This window comes from Rana temporaria, chromosome 1 (assembly GCF_905171775.1).
Source record: "Rana temporaria chromosome 1, aRanTem1.1, whole genome shotgun sequence".
Lineage (NCBI taxonomy): Eukaryota > Metazoa > Chordata > Amphibia > Anura > Ranidae > Rana > Rana temporaria.
In genome coordinates, this window is record NC_053489.1 from 253,816,457 (window position 1) to 253,838,774 (window position 22,318).

At 42.5% G+C, this 22,318-nt stretch overlaps 1 protein-coding gene across 2 annotated transcripts in view; it reads right to left on the minus strand.

Moving 5' to 3' along the window:
* Positions 1-22,318, minus strand: part of LOC120940965 (osteocalcin 2-like) — a 194,125-nt gene that overhangs the window by 95,691 nt on the left and 76,116 nt on the right. The window contains exons 2-3 of one of the 2 annotated variants that reach the window (XM_040354145.1): positions 7,129-7,282; positions 2,653-2,748 (exon numbers count right to left, since the gene is read on the minus strand). In XM_040354145.1, the coding sequence (XP_040210079.1) occupies positions 2,653-2,719 (67 nt within the window). In that variant the 5' untranslated portion in view covers positions 2,720-2,748; positions 7,129-7,282. The remainder of the gene's footprint in view (positions 1-2,652; positions 2,749-7,128; positions 7,283-22,318) is intronic. The other variant, XM_040354156.1, reaches the window with a different exon arrangement.

Genomic DNA, 22,318 nt, shown 5'->3' on the forward strand with positions numbered 1-22,318 from the left:
AGATATGCTGTAAAGTAAGAAAGCTTTTTACCAACAGCAGTAAAACCCCAAGGTTGAGCCACATTTTTACTGCCCCCTTAACTGCGCCCCCTTATGTTGCTTGCTTAGGCAGCAGCCAGGGGTGTACATATACTTCACCCACAATGCTTTGCTTCATGGCAGAAATTATACTTGCTGTCGTGCTTGGTGGGCCATGCTGCAGCTGCTCCACAACCGCCCACAATGCGTGTAGTTGTCTGGTATTTAGGGGGTTAACACAGGTGATGAGGAAGTGATACAATGCCTCCTCAACACTTGTCTATTGCTCTCTGAAGAGTGATTTGAACGGGGATTATGCTTTGAACAGCAAAGCAGGTGTAAACAGGGCCTTACTGACACTTTTACTGGACAGCATGACAAATAACAGACTTGCCTCAACCAACAGGTGAAAATGAAGCAGAAAAAAAAGGCAATCACTGCATTTAAGGATTGGTACCTGTAATATATAATTGTTTTGCTTTTGGCTTTAGATACGCTTTAAGGAACAGCAGATTGCAATGTCTATATTTCTGAAAGCAAATGCTTATTTACTAATCACTAGTAATGCCTTAATCTTTAGATAGATAGTGCTTATGAGCCCTAGGAAACAATGGTTATGCTTGAATAAGTCTTCTTATTCAAAAAGGTAATTGCAGCTAAATAGGAAGGAAGCCAGCAATATCTGAAAAATGAAAACCCTTTAACAACACAGACTAAAATATATATATATATATATATATATATATATATATATATATATATATATATATATATATATATATATATATATATATATATATATATATATATTGTGTGTGTGTGTGCGTGTATTTCTATGTATGTAAAATGTGTTTACTATGTGCATAAAGATTTTTTTTTTGTATTTAGGAAAAGAAGGCAGTTTCCAAGTAGACATACATATACTATACCAAATAGAATGCTTGAAGGAACCATTAGCAACTAATTATCAATACAATGGACAGGTACTAAAAGATACAAGGAATAAACCAAAGCGGTCCTTCCAGTTAACAGAAATATATCAATAAACAACAAGAATGTTACTCTGTCCCAACAAAGGGAGCTGAAGAGGAAGACACCAGAGGGCAATGATCTGGCATGTCATGGAGAGGCCCCGGTTAAGGATCCCAAAGTGTGGCAACCCCTGGAGGAACCCCTTATGTAGCAGAAAACTGCCAAATTTTACAAGTAAGATGTAAGTAAAAGACAATAAAAGAGTTGGAAAAGAAAAAGCAGGTGCAAGGAGGGAGAGGGGAAGAGGAAAAAAAAAAGTGGGGAGGGGGTTTTATGAAGAGCCAGTCAGTTGCAGAGGACGGGATACGTTAACTCGATCAACTATTAAGACCTGTATCAATGAGAACCATTCTTTCCTCTGAATAGATAAACACAAGGACCAGGTTTTCGTATAAGTCTCTCATTTCTGCCGGGCTGTTCAAACCAGATCTTCCACCTGGTTCAGCTCCTTTACCTCCCTAAACCACAACCCAACTGACAGAGGCTGTGTCTGTTTCCAGGTGAGGGGGATGCAAGATTTAGCCATGTTCAAAAGGTGGCAAAGTATAGATTTATTGTAAATTTTGGCAGGAATTTTGGAAACGTGCAACAAGAAGAAGGCCGGGTCCTTGTGGGCCTTATAGTCGGTACATTTTTGGGCAATCTTCCAGACCTCTTTCCAGAAACTCTCCAGTTTGGAGCAGGACCCTGACATCAGCAGCATTGGTCAAAGCATGCGTCAAATTGTTTCTGAGTATGCATATTTTTTTCCAGTCAGAAAAGCATACAGACTAATGGTTTTCCTGCTAGGATTTTTTCCTGATGGGAGTTTTCTGGCAGTTTTCCTGTGGGAAAAAGTCAGATGGAGCATACACACGGTCGGGATTCCAGACGAAAAGCTCTCATTGTAGTTTTTCCAATGGGAAAACCGGTCGCGTGTACAATTTTCTTTGGCTATATTTATCAGATATTTGGCTTTCTTCGAATCTTAAAGTAAAAAGAGAAGAAATCATTTAAATACCTACACAAATAAGTGGATGTTAGCCTAATGTGACCAGTTACGGTTGATCATATTTTTATGCACTCTCTACAACTTCACTGGAATGACATTTTTCTCAAATGGTTATTGTCAACCCCCCCCCCAGAAGGTATTTTTGTGATCAAACCATGCCTGTATCTCTTCGCCCATCTTGTGTATATGGGAAGCCTTACATATATCTAGTATGCTATACTACATACTGTATGCTTGTAAAATATTCTGTCACCTAGTGTTAGTGGTTTTCATCTTCTTGTGCTTAATTGCAAAAGGTTTCCCTCTATGGCTATTGACTTACTATCTGTTATTTCCTTTACGTGGGAGGCACTGCTGGTATCCATGCAGAAATGTGAGATGTGGAACATTATTTGCAATATATGTAGCATCAAAGGTGGTATAGAGCCATTTGAAAGAAAGCTACTCCTAGCTTTAAAGTATTTGCTCAAACTCTTTTGATCTTTTAAAGCAATAAATATAGACTGTTTGAGAGTATTTTTGCCATTTTCTAACATATGCAGACCCCTGATATGATGACCCCAACCACCTCTAACAAAATTATGTTATGTTCAGACCACATGTTAACTCACCATTGCTGGGTGACTGTGGGACTTTCAGTTGACTTCTCTGTGATGTGCTTGAGGATTCCTCTTCCATTCTTCATTCCATCTTGATGTAAACAGCACCTAATAACATACCAGATACCAAAGGTAATCAGACCGAGTTCTAAAATGTTGCACCCTCTAGTTGTGCTAGGTGTTAGTGTAGGCAAATTTATTTTAGCTGAAATAAGTTGTTATTTTTCGCACACAAAACAGGTGCGGCTGCTGCCCACCACCAAAGCTCTACAGAGTGGAGTTGGTAAAAAAGATAAAAGGAAAGGGGAGGTAAAATGGCGCTGCCTAAATATAATAAGTGGTTGTGTTAAAAAAGTTAGAAAAATAAAATAAACTGTCTAATAACGTGTCCTATCTCTTCAAATCACACAAACATTATTAGTGTTAAATCGTATGCGTGCTTAATATAACATTTGTAATCCCGGATGGCTAATAACATGTTTCATAAACCAAAAATACACATATAAATTGCTCAGTGTGCTTATTGTGCAAAAAAGCTTTAGCTGTGAATCTGGGTCAGGGTTTAGTGACTCAGTGCTGTATGCCTCATCCTAACAGCTGCTCTGGTGTCTTCCCCTGTTTTCTGAGACATTGGAGAATGTTCTAGACATAGTGGGTGGAAGTTAGTAAGAGCTGCTTGGAATATTTATGAGGGCCTCAGCCAATTCCCAGTAAAGGGCTGGCAGGGGGCAGGCCACCTCATAATAGTCATGCCAGGAGGGGAGTCATGTGGAAGATAGAGATGGAGTGCCGAGGTGGCTTTCGGTGGCCTTGGGGGGGGGGGGTGACCTTGGGCTGGGGCTTGGGTGCTGGAAGAATCCTGCCACAACACACGGAGGAATCCTTCTTGAAGGCATGGGAGCAAAGAGAAGACAGCAGGAGCAGGTCAGCACTACTGGGAGATCTCCTAAGAGTCAGCCGGGAGAGCTAGTAAAGGGGCAACTGCAGCCAGGTGGGTTGGCAGTGCCTGAAGAGGGGGTGCTGGAATCAGTAGCCACAGGAGGAAAAGTACAAGCTGGACACTGTAATGTTGCTACACAACCAATGGTCCACGGGTTCCGGCCTGTAATGGGCCATTGACTTTAATCTGACTGAGTGACTGTCAGATCTTTACATAGTGGTCCGGCTGGGTTCTGCAAGCAATTGTGTGCTGGAGATAGAGGCTGTATATAAGAAGAATTTACCTGAAGTTTTAATAAAGTTATTATCAAGTTATTACCCTGTAATACAAAAACAAAAACAAAGTCGCACACTATTATCTGTCTCTGAAGTGCCTATGAAGATTTGGTGTGCCTGGCTGTGCAGGGTGGGGGATCCCAGTATAGTGCACTACCTAAATATGGATTAAAGTTCCCTGTCTCAGAAATAAATGTGGCATGAAATAGTTATTAAAGCATATCTAAAGGCGGCCCATACATAGATAAAAATTTGCCCGGTTCAGCAGGGGCCGGCTAAATTTTGATCCATGTATGGGCAAGCTGCTTATACAGAAGTTGATCTGTTGATTGATTTCCCGCCTGGGTTTTTCCCAAATCATCAGTACCACTAGCTATAGCCGGCAACACTGATCAGTGTGTCCTGACAGTGGAGAAGGCACCTCACAATCAGAACACAATAGCATAGCAGGAGTGATTGGAAGTGTGTGGATGGGGGTATTGGGTCTTTTTTTTCATTCACACAGCTTTTGGAACGAAAATCAAATGATTAATGTATGGCCAGCTTAAATCTAAAAACAAAATTAGCTACCCCGCTTTGTTGACACGCATTGTGTGTGTGCTTCATGCATATACCACCACGCATCCCTTTGAATAACTTCAGACCAGGCCTAGAACCGTTAAAATGCTTTATGGGAGCTCTTATAATGATTGTTTAATCCAGTCACATAAATAACGTTCACAGTTCCTTCTAACTAACTATATTGGGCTGCCTATGCATACCTTTGCAGGTAGATACCCATACTTAGTAATGTACTTGCAGGTGAAGTCCCTTAGGGTGGTAGTCGAATGTTGTCCCATGCTACACCTTCTCTTTGATCCGGACCTTCTCGTTTCCCATGCAGTCCAGCTGGCAGCCCCTGATCCCAGCCTCCCGGACAGCAGAACCCAAAAAGCCCAGGAAAACGCAGATCCAAAATTAACCCTCCCACTATCTGGGCAGTCTAAAACTAACTAAACAAAAGCTCAACATTTGTAGGCACTTGCCTACAAATGTGCAAAAGCATATGTCATCATAAAATGTTTTTCTTTTATTCTTTCATACAAGTCAATTTGCATATATAAAATTGCACAGTAAAAGTATCTCAAGTGTATCTGAAATGCCCATGTAGACTAGCCCATGCCCCACTACTTTGACAGCTTCAACAGATAGGACTTAAAGATCCTTATTCCTTTATATTTTGTTCAAGGAAAATAATGTATCTAAAGCCAGTTTTCATTTTGGATGGAGTGGCAAGTGGATAAATCCCTGCTATTTTTTTTTATTGCCAATTTAAGAATGGAGATTTCCCTTAACTTTGTGTCCTGTAGAGACAACACACAGTAAGAGAATTTCCCAATTAGACAGTTGTTAGCCAAACAAGTGTTAATGCAAATGTTTGGATTTTACCCTTATTTTCTATCCATGGTCATTAAGGGTAAATCTTCTCAGTGGGAGCACAGTCAGCAACAAAAACTTCATAGGTATTCTAACTCCTCCTAACTCTACAAGGCTAACAACAAAGGTCTTGATACACTTGAAGTGAAAGGTAACAGCACTAAACTTAACTGGATTATAAACCTAACTGGATACAAATCTATTATTCACATCCATAACTGCCATGGATAATTTGCATACATTTTGGACACACTGGTACTGTGGGACCATTGAAGAAAAGATGATCCGCACTCCGGTCGTTGCTCCTAAAAATGAATAGTGTTTATTAACAAGCCACAGTGGACAAACGCAAATAGGAATGGTTGATGTGTTTCAACCTATAAGGCCTTAGTCATAACCTTATAGGCTGAAATGCATCAACCATTCCTATTTGCGTCTGTCCACTGTGGCTTGTTAATAAACACTACTAATTTTTAAGAGCAACGACTGGAGTGCGGATCATCTTTTCTTCATTACTCTACCCAGCCAGCGACTGTGGATCGAGCCCCCAGGAACCTTGCTTTCTATGTGATGTATGGGTAGCAGCACTGTCCATGTCCCTTCTGCAGCACTGACTTTTTTGTTTTTTTATAGTGGGACCAACACAAGGGCCCTGTGACATTGTTTTGTGCAAGTTTATTGACTTGGGGCAGCCACCAGAGGACACATTATTATGAACGTCAGTGCGTCTTGCAAACAGAAAGATGGAGAGCAATTGGGGGCCAGCGCTTTTTCTGGAGAGGATACAAAACAGCTGTATCTGTAATGGTAAGACCTTCACAATTTCCAACAAAAGGCATTATGGCATGTACTATTCATTGGATATAGAACTGTATAGGAAGATTTTCTGAAAATCTTCCTGAAAGGTAAACTTATACTTTGAATATGTTCTTGTTACTGGTAGAGAGGAAAGAGTATTACCTCTTTACTGTAACTATTGGGACTTCAGTAAAATGTATCTGTAACAAAAGTAAACAGATGTCTCTGCCATATGTATTGATTCACTATAATATTTGGCTTAGGCTTATTAATATTTGATTTCTCTATGACGATACTAAATTACCTCTTGGGGAGGTAATTAGTGATATACAGCCTTGGACGTATTACCTTTTTTTTGGGAAGAACACTATATGAGGTCCAAACCTGTTCACTAGCCACTCAACAGCTCAGACATTATGGATACCTATAGAATTTGTCTAGAATATACTTTATAGTGTAGGACCTCTTTCACCAATAATCTCTTTCCTTGTCTGCTGTAGACATTTGGGGTAAAATCAGTTAGCAGTACTGAAGCAAGGTGGAGGGATACAAGGGCAACTAAGAGCCATTAGAATCTCTGCAGATCAGATAACATGACAGCATTAACCACAAAATCCATCATGGAAACACACTTCTTTTTTTTCTGGGCTAGAATGCATAAACTACCAAAGAATTTGGCTTATATCACACTCCAGCATTTTTATGCTAAAGATTATTCAACACAGACTAGAATCTTACATTGGAAAAAGAATTACCAGATGTATAAATTGGATTTTATAAAAGGTAGATTAAATAGAGACATGTTTGCAGATGTATGCTGGATAATTGAAAAAGCCAAGGAGTACAAGATATAAGTCAACATATGCTTCACTGATTATAGCAAAGCCCTCAATTGCGTTAATCATGTGAAATTCTGGAATGTCCTTAAGAACAATAGTGTAACTGAACATCTCATTGTTCTCATGAATAACCTCTACACTGATCAAGAAACCACATTCATAATAAAAATTGGAAACACAGACTGGTCTCAGACAGAAAAAGTTAAGGCTGCATACTCACCATACTTATTCAACCTCTATCCTGAACATGATGAGAGACGCAAGGCTGGAGAAGGATAATAGAGGTTAGAATGTTGGTGAAAGAAACATCAGCAATCATCGATATGATGATGACACCACGCTCATAGCTGAAAAAGATGGGACTTCAGCTAAATCTAAAATAAAAATAAAAACTAAGGTTATGCTAACATGAAAGACAGCTAGCTTCAAAGCTGACACTGAATACATAGAAATAATAGACAGCCTCTGCTTCCTTGGATCAATTATTAACAAAAAAAGGATCCAGCAGTCAAGACTGCCACTTAGAAGCACAAGGATGAAAGACCTAGGAAAGAACTTTAATAGTACTTATGTGTCTATAAGGTAATATTAGAACTGTGCATGCTGTTGTGTTTTCTGTCACTTATCTATGTGTGTGAAAACTGGACAATGAAGAAGAAAGAAAAATAATTGGTGCCTTTAAACTTTGGCTTTGGCGAAGAATTCTTTGAGGAACCTTTAATAAATTCAACACAACCTTTCAATAGAAGACCAGATGACTAGATTGTTGCAGTTTGCTGTGTCTGATTTGTACCATGCTTCATTTCTGTCCATTGCCAGCTGTTGCCACTCCAAGTGTAACCAAGGGACACAACCAGACAACTGTCTGCAGCAAAGCCCATCATCAATTGGGAGCTGCTCTAGTGAAAATTCATTCTTAGACCCTAAGCCTCAGCCCACTTTAGGGCCAATAGGTCACAGAGGGTCCACTGCTTCTGTTACAGTTTGCCCAGGCCATGACTCCACTCTTCAGCAAAGAATGTTTTTGTGGAGGTTCAGAAAAGTGAGACGAAGTTGATCAAATCCTGTAACTTAGTAGGCTTCTGGCCACCACACCTTATTTTCAACCGCTGGCAAAGGATGTGCCTGCAACTGCCTTCAACCTGGCCATTGCATCAACAACCAACCTATCACTACAGGTCTTGTCTATTGCTCTGTACTCCAGGGATTCTCAGCTCTGCCGAGTCTCTTGAAACAGTGTTAAATTTAGTTTTAATTACTCGTGGAAAACTTTCCATTAGATTGAATAGACTTCTGCAAAAAATCTCCTACTATTTGGACATGCACAGGTCTGGGCATCTTCTCCACTTCAAGACGTTTCAAGATAAGTTGTCAGCTGTTACTAGAAAATTTCAGTACCGTTTTCAATTAATCCAGTCATGCTTTTTCCTCAGCCTCTGCGATTATTCATCTATGGTAGGGATTCTAGATGGTTTGAGAATATGCTGCCACACTGTAGCCTCTGAATTGGACTGAAACAACCAGTCAAGACTTACCTGAGTGCTTTAAGGATGACCTGGTGCGCAGAGACCTTCCTTCTGAATTGGATGGCTTGTTTTTTTTTTTCTTAGGGACCCTGCCCTATGCTGTTGTGTCACTTTTAATATTTAGTTTGGTTTTGTTAAGCTGTAACCAGTCTGAGAGTTGTTTACCCATTTCTAAACACTTCAGGTCATCTCTAAGGCCGGCCATACACGATGCAAGTTTTTTTCTTGCAACCAGAGGTTGGGCCACAAATAGGCCTTAGTTAAAGTCAGCATTATAGGCTCAGCAGTAGGGTCAAGCAGGCCTACACCCACCCACCCCACCAACTGGACAAGTGATAATCATAATAATATAAGATTATCTTTAGCCAATATGGGGACCACTATGGCACCAAACAATAGGCAGAACATCAAAGAGTAGAAAAAAATCAAAAGTATCAGCAACATATTCCTTCATCTAGCTTGCTTTTTTTTCACTAATGCCCCGTACACATGAAATTCCGACTGCAAAAGTCTGATGTGAGCTTTTGAACGGAAATTTAGACCGAGTGTATGTTCCATCAGACTTTTGCTGTCGGAATTTCCGCCAACAAAAGATTAAGAGCTGGTTCTCAAATTTTCAGACCGAAAAAAATCCTATCTGAGAATTTGATCGTCTGTAGCAATTCCGACGCGCAAAATTCTGACGCATGCTCAGAAACAATTCGACGCATGCTCGGAAGCATTGAACTTAATTTTCTCGGCTTGTCGTAGTGTTGTACGTCACCGCGTTCTTGACAGACGAACGTTCAAAGAACTTTTGTGTGACCGTGTGTATGCAAGTCAAGCTTGAGCGGAATCCGATTGTGTGTACGCGGCATAAGAATGTATAAAAAAATCTTTAAAAGAAGTCACAGCAAATAAAGCACAGTAAAGGAGTGCAATTAGAAAGGTAAAACAGGTGCTTAACAGCAAAGAAAATACCCAACTGTCATAGCAAGTAACACAAACCAGGGTCAATTACATGCCACATCAGTAGTGCCGCATTCAATGTTGAAGATGGATATAAATCACAGGCCAACAGGGGATCCAATGGCACTGTTTGGAAGCTCAAGGTCAGGGGAGAGGGAAAGAGAAGGTGTGACTGAAGAGATCCAAAAAAAGAACAGGGGGGGGGGGAAAGGAAATGAATAGTTCCTGTACTCATGCCACTGAACAAGCTCTTTTAGAGAGACATAAAATCCCTGTTGTACCTTTGGTTAAACTCCTTCAGGTCTCTGTAGTGAATGGGGCAGTCCTACCTGGCAGTATTCAATATGCCACCACACCTCTCAATATGAATCTCAGGGCTTAAAAGCTGTTCTGAGGATCCTAGGTTTTGTTAATTATTACTGCCAGTTTATTAAAGGGGTTGTAAAGGTACATTTTTTTTCCATAAATAGCTTCCTTTACCTTAGTGCAGTCCTCCTTCACTTACCTCATCCTTCGATTTTGCTTTTAAACGTCCTTATTTCTTCTGAGAAATCCTCACTTCCTGTTCTTCTGTCTGTAACTCCACACAGCAATGCAAGGCTTTCTCCCTGGTGTGGAGTGGCGTGCTCGCCCCTCCCTTGGACTACAGGAGAGTCAGGACGCTCTCTATGTTGCAGATAGAGAAAGTAGCTGTGTGTTAGTGGGCGTCCTGACTCTCCTGTAGTCCAAGGGAGGGGGCGAGCACGACACTCCACACCAGGGAGAAAGCCTCGCATTACTGTGTGGAGTTACAGACAGAAGAACAGAAAGTGGGGATTTCTCACAAGAAATGAGGACATTTAAAAGCAAAATTGAAGGATGAAGTAAGTGAAAGAGGACTGCACTAAGGTGAAGGAAGCTATTTAGGAAAAAAATTGTACCTTTACAACCCCTTTAATCATTACTCTCATCACCACCCTAACCACGTTGGGGAACATTTGGCCCCAAGAAGCACTTCAGACCTTTGAACTCCTAACAGAGTATGTTGTATCTTCCCCCTTTATAGTTCACCCAGATGTTTCCCTGCCTCTTCTTTGACAGTTGAAGCTGTCCTTTTGCAACAAAATGCTTCTGGTAAACACTGCTTCTGTGGATTCTTCAACAAGAAGTTCTTGCCAACTGAGAGAAATTACTCCAAAAGAGACTGGGAGCTACTAGCTGTTAAACTGGCTACTGTAGGGTGGTGGCATCTTCTGGAAGGATTACATTTTCCTATTATTAATTATATGGATCATTTAAATGTACAATTTTTTTCAGACAAAGCAGAGGCTTACCCCAATTAGGCTTATTGGCCACGGTTCTTTTCCAGGTTTGATATCATTTTATCTTACTGTAACAGGGGCTCCTCGCACCCTCTCTTTACTGTAGTGCGTTCCACGCTGGAACGCATTACGACGACCGCGCAATGACATCATCGCCCGGCGCCGCATGCGTTCCACCGTGGAACGCGGAAGTGCGCCGCAACATACGGCGCTTCTCTTTGAATCAGTGCTAATGCACTGCACCTGGCCCTATCCTTTAAACAGAGCGGTGTGCTGACTGCACACCGTTCTATTATTGTCAGCCGTAGCTCGGCCATGCTACAATCTATGGTGCCATCGATCCCCTTGCTGAAAATTTGACCAGCCTGTAACTCCTGCATCAATGCTACTACATTTGCTGCAACAGACTGTCATTGCCAGGGACAACCTTTGAGACCTTCCTTGCTGACACCCTTACACTGCAGAATCCCTTGTTGCTACACTGGAGCCCTGCAAATGGATAAGTAGCAAGTGTGTCACTTGTAGTTCTATAGAAACATCTGCTGCATACTTTCCACCTAAAACAATTGCTGATATTTATTATAGCTTGTGGCTATTAACATACTACTTGGGGTAGACTGTTGTGCTTATGACTGCTTGCTAAGGAATATCTTAAAGGGACATCTACTCTCAAATTACCTGAGTTATATTTGCCTCTCATACGCAACTATTATTACCTGAACTATATTGCCTCTCATATGCAACTATTAGTTGTCTCTACAACTCCTATTTACTATGTGCTTGACATAAGTGCTATTTGCTTATGGGCCTTGCCCTAAACTGGTTGAACATGTTCGCTCTAACTTTTCTATGCTAAAGGTTGATGGCATTTCATACCAACTCCCGTAGTGGCCTAATACATCTCTATATGTTTAAGTGATATGATGTAGAGAACCCCCAAACTCCTGTTTGCGTGGAGTGACACCTGGGGTCCCGTACTGATAATCACTTGCATATAGAGGTGCATTGGAATCTATAAAGTGTATATTATAATTTTAAACGCTAAGCTCTGTTCGCATGTTATAATGCGTCCATCCTTAGTAGCTCAACGCCTTTCTTTATGTGAGAGAGAGATGCTGTAGAGAACCCTCAAACTCCTGTTTGTCTGGAGTGACGCCTGGGGTCCAATACTGAATTCTCACATAAAGAAGTGCATTGAAATCCTTGCTAACCGCAGTTGTGGTTCACTCCGTTCACCAGAGCTGTTACACTTACCCCCCAAAACCAAGAATATTAAAGCTGATGCATTGTCTTATGCCACGTACACGCGATTGGTTTGTCTGATGAAAATGGTCTGATGGACTGTTTTCATCAGACTAACCGATCGTGTGTGGGCCCCATCGGTTTTTTATCCATCGGTTAAAAAACTAGGAACTTGTTTTAAAATTATCTGATTGTCATGGACGACCTTCCAGTGTCAGGAGAATCCGTTCCCGGCGCGTGCGCATTGGTGCGCGTTTGCCCGCGCATGCGTGCGTCGGTACGCACTTACGCGCATTCGCGCGCGTCAGTAGCGCACGTACGGGTGCGCGCGCACGTTGACAGTGTTTGGCGCCAAGACTCCCTATATAAACAGTCTGATCCCTCACCAGCTTGCTGTCCTGTCTACAGCGTTTCCCTGGAGAACCTGCATCTGTATACTTGTTGTTTCCTGATTACCTGACCCGGCTTCCTCTGACCTCTCTTGTTTGCAACCCGCCTCTGACCCCGGCTACGTCTGACCTCCGCACCTGCTTGACCCTTGGCTCTGTCTTTGCCCGCCTGTTATACCGACCCGGCCTGAACCTTGACTACCCCTTTGGACTTTGCTCTGGCTCTGATCTGCTCATCTGTGTTGACCCGGCTTGCCTGACCTGCTTAATTCCTGCTACTCAAGTGCCACTCCGTTGCTCCAGCCTGCTGCCAGCATCCTGCCAGGACCTCAGTGCTTCATCCTGCTTCTGCTTCCAGCGACTACCCAGTCAACTACCAGGCACTTGTGCCCCTCTGTACACTTGACCCCCTGTCTGCTCTACCAGGGGCTCCTGAGTCAGAGGCTTACGAGAGGCCGCTCCCTGCACATCGGGCTCCCATCAGCAGGTACGCGACACTGATGGTTAACTAACCGATAGGAAAAAAACGATCGTCTGTAGGCACGTCCATCGGTTAAAAATCCACGCATGCTCAGACTAAATTAGGGGACTGGAGCGCTCGTTCTGGTAAAACTAGCGTTCGTTATGGAGATAGCACATTCATCACGCTGTAACAGACAGAAAAGCGTGAATCGTCTTTTACTAACACAAAATCAGCTAATTGGATTTGAACTTTGAACGATCGATTTTTTAACCGATGGTGTGTAGGCACGACTGCTCATCAGTCAGCTTCATCGGATAACTGACTGAGTGGCCCACACTCGAAGATATTGGTGACTTCTTGACTGCATGACTGCTCCTGGAATAAAGTCCTTAGGTGGGTTCCATGTGGATGAATTTTCTGAACCGGCCCACTTTAACCCTTTAAATGGTCTTCTATCTGTCCCTAAATTGGCCAAAATTTTCTAAGAGATTTTTCAGCTGCATGGTTTTTCTTCTCATTTAGTTTCAGATAGAGGGATGAATTTACTTCAAGTTTCTGAAAGAAAATCATCTCCAGGAGATTCAAACCAAGAAGAAGCATCAATTCACAGACATTTGAATGCCACAATTCCAAATTAAATTTGCAAAGAAGTGCAAAAAACACTATAGCCCCTGGGATTTATAAGGGAGTCAATACACTCTGCTGGCAACATCAAACTCCTGATGAAGTGAACTGTGTTTCACAAAACACATAGAGACTAGGATGTTCCTAATTTCTGGATGTTAATTCCCTAATCACAATAATATGTTATATGAATCAATATGCATTTGTAGCAGGTACTTCTCCAGACTGATCTAATCTATTAGGGGACAGCTCTCTTCTGCAGCAGCGTGGTCTCCCCCCCCCCCTCTTACACACAGACACTCTTACACTCTCTCCTTACACACAGACTCTCAGAACAGCTTGTTTGTAAACTCCCTATTGGAGGTGGTCTGTAAACTCCCTATTGGAAGAGCCTGAGCCAATCATCAGATAGCAGCAAAGGACTGTGGGGGAGGAGATAAAAAGCCAGAGGAACTAGGCCAGAGCCTCTTTTTGCCTGCACCCCATCAAGAGAGCATCTCCTGCACTCTGTGTGTGTGGAATTGCAGCCTACCAAGGGGCACACAGTCTGCAACTCCAGCCCAGAGGAACAGATTGTTCATGCAGCTCCAGCCCAGAGGAACAGACTGTCCATGCTAAAGAAGGACACCCTGCAACAGCTCAAGGACTGAATGCCACTGTGACACACCTGCATCTAAGATCAACCAATCGCTCAGGGGAAGACCGCTGACTGTGTACAGGATTTGGTGAGGGGGCTTTGTCCAGGAACCTTTAATGCTTTTCATAGAATACCACAAATATTGTCCACAGAGCTCCTACATTGCCGGTGAAGATAATAAAATGCAAAGCTTTGCCTCCAGGACACACCACGGCTATTGAGATAATTTCATTGGTTGTGTACTAGAAGCATCGTAGGCCAGCCTGGGGCTCCCCTTTAGCCACAGCATCCCACACACACCAAAAGTTATTGGGGAGTCTATTTAATCTGTACATATTGTTACCTATTGCTTTCGTTGTTTGCATGGTGTTCCTGACTGTTTTCTTTAAACTGTTTCAACCAAGTCCTGGGTACTTACACAGGTCCTGGCTGACTAATGTTAACCTGAATTTTACTTTTCTTCAAGTAAACAACAGGAAGAACTGTGTTGTGTATTCCTACTGAGTTATTCCATTAATCACACTGCTAGGTGTGCCAGAAGGGCTGGGACAGTTCATTGGGGTTGAAAGGCAGAGTAACGGACTGAACAAACAAAAGCAGCCCCCTCTGGGGTTTACTACACATTTATGGATGAAGAAGGGATATCTTTAGATTTTGGCGCAATCTCTGTGTCATTATGTATCTGATTTGATTGGTAAGACCATCTTTTGTGGGCAGATTTTGCCCCAAATTGGTTTATGAAGCCACTGGGCACAACCTTTTGCACATTATCTCTAGCCTGTACAGTAGTACTGAAATTACCTCAGCATCTTCTGATAGAACTAACCTGCAGAAGCTTTGGGAAGAAACTCCCTTAACTCTTCTGTAGGCAGGTGCAGGCAGGTGGCACTTAACTGCAGCGGCAATGCAGAAGGGGGAGGAAGTTGAGAGGAACTTGGTTATCAGATGGGATTCTAGCACACCATGTGACTTTGGTGGCCAACTTGGGTCAGGCAGAGTCTATTTAAGAATCTGACCCCTACGTTTTTATCACGCTTTTTGCAAGTGGACAGGTTAGGGAGAGGACCCCTGTCTGTCAGGGACAGTGATAGCAATAGTGAAAGGTTCAGGTGGAGGAAGGATAGAGCAGGGATGTCTACCTCTTTAGGAAGCTCTCTGTTTTGGTTGAACCAGCCAGGCCGCACTTTGCTCCAATCATGGCAGATGCTATTGGCATTCCAGAGTCTTCTAGTGCTGTCATTCTCTGCATGTCTGTAAGTTGCCCAGGACGGTGAGCTCTCCACCAGACCTGTTGAGCTGCTGATTCACTACTGTTCAATACAATGGTCTTTACAAATCAGGACTCTGTGGGGGCAGATCCACAAAGAAAGTACGCCGGCGTATCTACTGATACGCCGGCGTACTTTCAAATTTCCTGCGTCGTATCTTTGTTTTGAATCCTCAAAACAAGATACAACGGCATCTGGGTTAGATCCGACAGGCGTACGTCTTCGTAAGCCTTCGGATCTTAGGTGCAATTCTTCCGCGTCCGCTGGGTGGCGTTCCCGTCGTATTCCGCGTTAAGTATGCAAATTAGCTATTTCCGACGATCCACGAATGTACAAGCGCCCGTCGCATTCTTTTACGTTGGGCTTTTTTCGGCGTATAGTTAAAGCTGCTATTTGGTGGCTTACGCAATGTTAAGTACGCAATGTTAAGTATGGCCGTCGTTCCCGCGTCGAATTTGAAAATATTTTATTTTGTTTGTGTAAGTCGCCCGTGAATGGGGCTGGACGTCCACGTCAAAACATTGACGTCCTTGCGACGTCATTTAGCGCAATGCACGGCGGGAAATTTAGGGACGGTGCATGCGCAGTTCGTTCGGCGTGGGGACGCGCTTCATTTAAATGAAACACGCACCCTACTCGCCGATTTTAATTACGCGCCGTTACGCCGCGAGAGATACACTACGCCGCCGTAACTTACGGCGCAAATTCTTTCTGGATTCAAAGCTTTGAAAAGTAAGTTACAGCGGCATAGCGTATCTCACATACGCTGCGCCCATGCAATTGTACGTGAATCTGCCCCTGTGTGTTTACTTCCCGCCACACCATACTGCACCTAACCAACAAGCTGACCTCAGATCATTACAAAAAATAGGCTGTTTTAAAGTGTAGGGTGACTTCATATTTCTTTTCTGAGATAAATTAATTGAAATACATTGAGAAAAACATTTGGTTACATATGTACATACATTTTTGTGTATACTGTTATGATGCAGCAATAGTGACTAGGATGTGTCACTTAAGGACTTCTGGAATTAGTCTGGGCTGGATAAGTTATTATAGCCGTGGGACATACTAACTGTACACTTACAAGTGTATATAGCCCAAGGAATTATTATAACATATTGATTAATTGGTAAATTATGAATATGTAACAATGCTACATTTAAGGTGTAAAAAATGAAAAACTTTATCCCCTACGCTCAGCGTCAAATTAAAAAACGGCAGCAACCCAAAATATCAAAATACACAGCATACACAAAAAAAATAGATGCACAGTTTCTTTAAATAAAGTGCTACATGTGAATCAATAATTCATATAAATGAAACTTCAAAATGTGATAACATCTTGTAATTAATACAACACATATTGCAAAAATGTGCAAAAATTCATATATCATATGCAAAAAAATGAATAGATAAGTGAATACAGTGCAACATAGCTTAATAATCTAATACATGCAAACCAATGTGAATAAAAAGTCCCAAATTGTTGAATATGCAAACAGTTGGTGTGATGACAGAATTCAGCCACAGAGAGCTTGTAGTGCCTCACCACATTTTGTGCACTCCTTATTGGAACACTTGGACCTCTAAATCATAGGAGATCACTCTTGAAGACTGCAGCAGACCAGCCATAGGATCAAAGCACCAGCAATACTCAGAAAAAAAACAAATAAAAGATTCCATGGCCCAGTATCATTGATAATACACAAATTATTTGTAAAAATACTCACATGGAGTCTATGAAAAGCTTATCATACAAACATGATGCAGCTGTCCCGTTACGGGCGTGCTCAATGATGTCACAGATAGGCTTTGTCCAACTAGTTTTGTGCAAATACATGTAGGGGGAACTGCAACTCTTTGTGGCTGAATTCTGTCATCACACCAAGTGTTTGAATATTCATACATTTGGAACTTATGTATTTTTTTATTTTTTTTTAACAAACAAAGGTGCTTTATTGTAATAGAAAGTCAGATAATACTGTACAGTATACCTCTTGACATGGTACAAAACAGTTCATACAATAAGGAACATCTGCGTACAGAAGATAGCTTAGATCAGGCATAGTAACAAGTCTCTGCAGCTTGGGGGAGTCCCTACTCAAAAGTGCCCCGTACAAGAACTTACATTAATAATAATGTGAAAGAAGTTTGAAATCATTGCAAATTTATTAAAAATAAAAAACAACGGCGCGTAGTGCCGCTCGCCTCGGGACCGGAGCGCGGACAGAAGCGTGCCGCCTCTCTCCCAGAGCGCATCGCATGTTCGTTGGGAACCCGGTGCTAAATCATTCGTAGTCGACCTGATTCTGGGTCAGGGTTTCGTGCGTAGCAGAGCAGCTACCTCGCGGCGATCTATTGAAAGTCATCCCTTGAGCCAAGCTTTTGTAAAAAAAATAAAAACAAAAATAAAACAAAAATAAAAAATAAAAATCACATGTACATAATTATTCACAGCCTTTGCCATGACACTGAAAATTGAGCTCAGGTGCACCCCGTTTCCACTGATAATCCTTGAGACATTTCTAGAACTTGATTGGAGTCCACCTGTGGTAAATTCAGTTGATTGGACATGATTTGGAAAGGCAAACGCCTGTCTATATAAGGTCTCACAGTTAGCAGTGAATGTCAGAGCACAAACCAAGCCACGAAGTCCAAGGAATTGTCTGTAGACCTCAGAGACAGGATTGTATTGAGGCCCAGATCTAGGGAAGGGTACAGAAACATGTCTGCAGAATTGAAGGTCCCAATAAGCACAGTGGCCTCCATCATCCGCAAAATGGAAGAAGTTTAGAACCACCAGGACTTTTCCACAGGCGTGGCACCCGGTGTGGTCCTTTGCTGCTGTAGCTCATCTGCTTTAAAGTTCGATGTGTTGTGCATTCGGAGATGGTATTCTGCATACCTTGGTTGTAACAAGGGGCTATTTGAGTTACTGTTGCCTTTCTATCATCTAAAACCAGTCTGTTCATTCTCCTCTGACCTTTGACATCAACAAGGCATTTTTGCCCACACAACTGCTGCTTACTGAATATCTTCTCTTTTTCGGACCATTCTCTGTAAACCCTAGAGATGGTTGTGCGTGAAAATCCCAGTAGATCGTCAGTTTTTGAAATACTCAGACCAGCCATCTGGCACCAACAACCATGCCATGTTCAAAGTCACTTAAATCCCTTTTCTTCCCCATTCTGCTGCTCGGTTTGAACCTCAGCAAGATGTCTTCATCACGTCTAGATGCCTAAATGCATTGAGTTGCTGCCATGTGATTGGCTGATTAGCAATTTGTGTTATCAAGCAATTGAACAGGTGTACCTAATAAAGTGGCAGGTGAGTGTATATGTATATATAAGGTTTTTATTATTTGATAGTTGAACTATTAAATAGATGGGACTGTAAATGAACAGTGAGGCTGAAGGCCTTCATTTTTGTCACTGGAGCCTCCAGCCTGCATACCATCACTATGTTAGTGCTTACATAGTGATCACACGATCAAAAACGACTCTGATTGCTTCCCAATCATCAGTGGACATAAGAGCTTGAGCGTGAAGTGTCGGCTGCTGGCTCTCATAGGGGGAAATGTTTATTAATGTTAATATACAGACAGGGGAGGACTGACAACTCATGGGGCCCCCAGGCAATAGGAGATTATACACACAGTATACACACACACAGTATACAGACACACAATATACACACACAGTATACATACCCACAGAATACACATACAGACACACAGTACACACACACACACTGAGAAGGTACTGGAGAGGAGGGGCAGATATAGGGGCAGATCCTCAGACATCTGCGCCGGGCGCAGCGTATCTAAGATACGCTACGCCGCCGTAACTTATCTTTTTTAAATGGAATCCACAACGAATCCGCGCCATAAGTTACGGCAGCGTAGTGTATCTATCGCGGCGTAAGGGCGCGGAATTCGAATGGATCTAATGGGGGCGTGTTTTATATTAATATGTAGTGACCCGACGTAAACGTCTTTTTTTTGGAACTGCGCATGCGCCGTCCCTGGGGGTATCCCAGTGCGCATGCTCGAAATTAAACCGGAACCCGCCAATGCTTACGACGGTGACGTCATTCTACGCAAATTCCTATTCGCGAACGACTTACGCAAACGAAGTAAAAAATTCAAAATTGTACGCGGGAAGGACGGCCATACATAACATTGAGTACGCCTCAGTATAGCAGCTTTAACTATACGCCGGAAAAAGCCGAACGCAAACGATGGAAACAAATGCGCCGGGCCGACGTACGTTCGTGGATCGGCGTAAATAGCTAATTTGCATACTCAACGCGGATTTCGACGGAAACGCCACCTAGCGGCCGCCGAAAAATTGCATCTAAGATCCGAAGGCGTACGAAGACGTACGCCTGTCGGATCAAGCCGAGATGCCGTCATATCTTGTTTTGAGGATTCAAAACAAAGATACGATGCGGGAATTTTGAAATTACGCCGGCATATCAATAGATACGCCGGCGTAATTTCTTTGTGGATCTACCCCATAATCTTGGGATTTTTAGACCAAAAGGCTGTCCATAAGGGACATTTCAGCGACAGATGTAAAAAAATACAGAGTTTTACATACTGTTCCTTCCTTTTACTGAGGCTGGCAACCCTGATGGGGACCCCTACTGGCATGGGGCCCTCGGGCAGTGCCCGAGTGCCTGAATGGTCAGTCCGCCCCTGTATACAGATTGTGGGCATGAAAGGGGTTCAAAAAAAGAAACAAATTGCAGAATTCTGACAGCAATACTGTGTATAGTTGTAGAAATCATAATCCTAACATTCCGAAAAGGAAAGAAATGTAAGCGGTGAACAGACATCACAGTGCAGACATGACTGTAAAGAAAAAACACCATTATTGTAGTGTTTTGATCTTTTTAAAAATAAGCATGACCTCATTCTCAGAGCACATCTTCCTAGACACACTTCTTCTTAGTGCCAGCTATCAGAAGACAAATGTAACCTTTTCAAGCAGTCCCATGTAAATAACTGACCTTGGTGATGTACAGAGAATTAAACACGATGGGAGTAAGTCTGTAGCAGAGGAATAACCACATCTGGTTTTGCAAGATACATTTATTATATATGTTATAACTAGTATTTTATGGTTTACTCACATTCATAAATGCAGTTCATAAATGCAGAGGGAAATTTGATCCTTCAATACATAAATGGGTCATATAGTAAATTCAGCAGACAGTTATTTACAATAAAGTTGAGCTCCAGACAGATATAAATAAACTAAAGCAGCTCTGTATTCATGAATACATTGTTAAATGTATATCTTAATTGTACAGTACAGGATACAGGACATAAAATCATAGCCTGTGGGTTATATGCCACGACCTTCAGGTGCAGGGACACTGTCAAAAGCTTTGCTGGAAACACCCCGAATGCACCCTCATATAAAAATGTCCACTCCATGGAGATCCATTTTTTGCTAGTGTCTTTAGGCGATGGACTTCTCTTAAAAATATGTTTTCTAAAACATTTGTTTTAAGTCTCTTTACTACTTTGACTGACACTTCTATTAAGATCCAATTGCTTATTGCCTCAAGTCTCAAGCCCTGTACACACGGGCAATAATCTCGTCAGGAAAAGAATGTCGGTTTTCCCGACGAGATTCTTGGCAAGAATCTCTTGCCACCCGAGTGTACAGACTCTCCTTTCAAAAGAACTGCGGTTCTCTTGAAAGGCAAGAACGCGGTGATGTCATTCCGTATGACGAGCATGCGCTCGTCACATTCGATGCTGTCGCCGCCTGAAAGCCTCGTACACACGCTCGGTTTACTCGGCAAGAGAGCTCTGTCAGCAGTTTTCTTGCTGGTTCTTGCCGAGTAAACCGAGAATGTGTACGAGGCTTGACTAGCAGTCTCAATGCACATCTTGAGGACCATACCAATAGTGGGGCTGGCCTGTAATGTTTGCTTTGAGCACTGAATCCTGCGATCAGTGTTTCTCAGCACAGAGTTTAAGGAAGTGTACAGGTCTGGAAGGTTTCGAGGTTTCGAGAGACATGATCTCGTCTTCAGAGCCCTCTTAAGAAGAAGGCATGTCCCTCAAAATGTAAAACAACAATATTATTTGTCACGCCAAGGCACTCCCAAATGTAGGCGGTGATATTGCTAAGGATAAAAACAATCCTTGGACTATATAAAATGAGGATTGTATGTACAAAGGAAAATGGCAGGGAGATGGTATATTCCTGGTTTAAGCATCAAAGATGTACTAAAATCATTCAAGCCAAGGCAAGGATTCAAAATTAATAAATAAATATTAATAATTAAAATTAGTCCAGATTAAGAGTCCATGTGTCCTGGGTAAAAACCTCAGGAATGATGACAATCTGGGAATCCACACTAAAAAGGCAGCTACCGTAGCTGTAGAGCAGAAGCTATTCTGGTAGTGGGAACAGTGGGAACAGAAAAGACAAACAGAGCAACGGCAACATCAGATGTTTTTTCACCTTAATGCATAGATTGCATTAAGGTGAAAAAATATTTTCCCTTACAACTCCTTTAGTCGCAAATTATTACACTCACTAGAAAGTGGCTGTTAATAGGCACATCATGAGTTAGCAACACTTTCCAATGTCACGGGGGTCCAGTTTGGCTCCGTATAGCGCGGTCCTGTCGAGCTCGGCGGCACCAGTGGGTTCCGGTGTTCTAGACTTGATGTGGAGGGCGCAGGGGAGATTCGTCAGCCAGGCGTCACTGTGTCAGGTGGTTGCTGCTGGTGGGCGATTGGATGCCTGATGAAGGAGCACGCAGGCTCCGAATGTGTGCGTCACCTCCAGCAGCAACCACCTGACACAGTGACGTCCGGCTGACGAAATCTCCCCTGCGCCCTCCACATCAAGCCTAGGACCCTGGAACCCACCGGCACCGCCGAGTTCGACAGGACCGCGCTACGCAGAGCCACCCTGGACCCCTGTGACATCGTAAAGTGTTGCTTACTCATGACGTGCCTTCTTTAGGGGTACACCTCAGC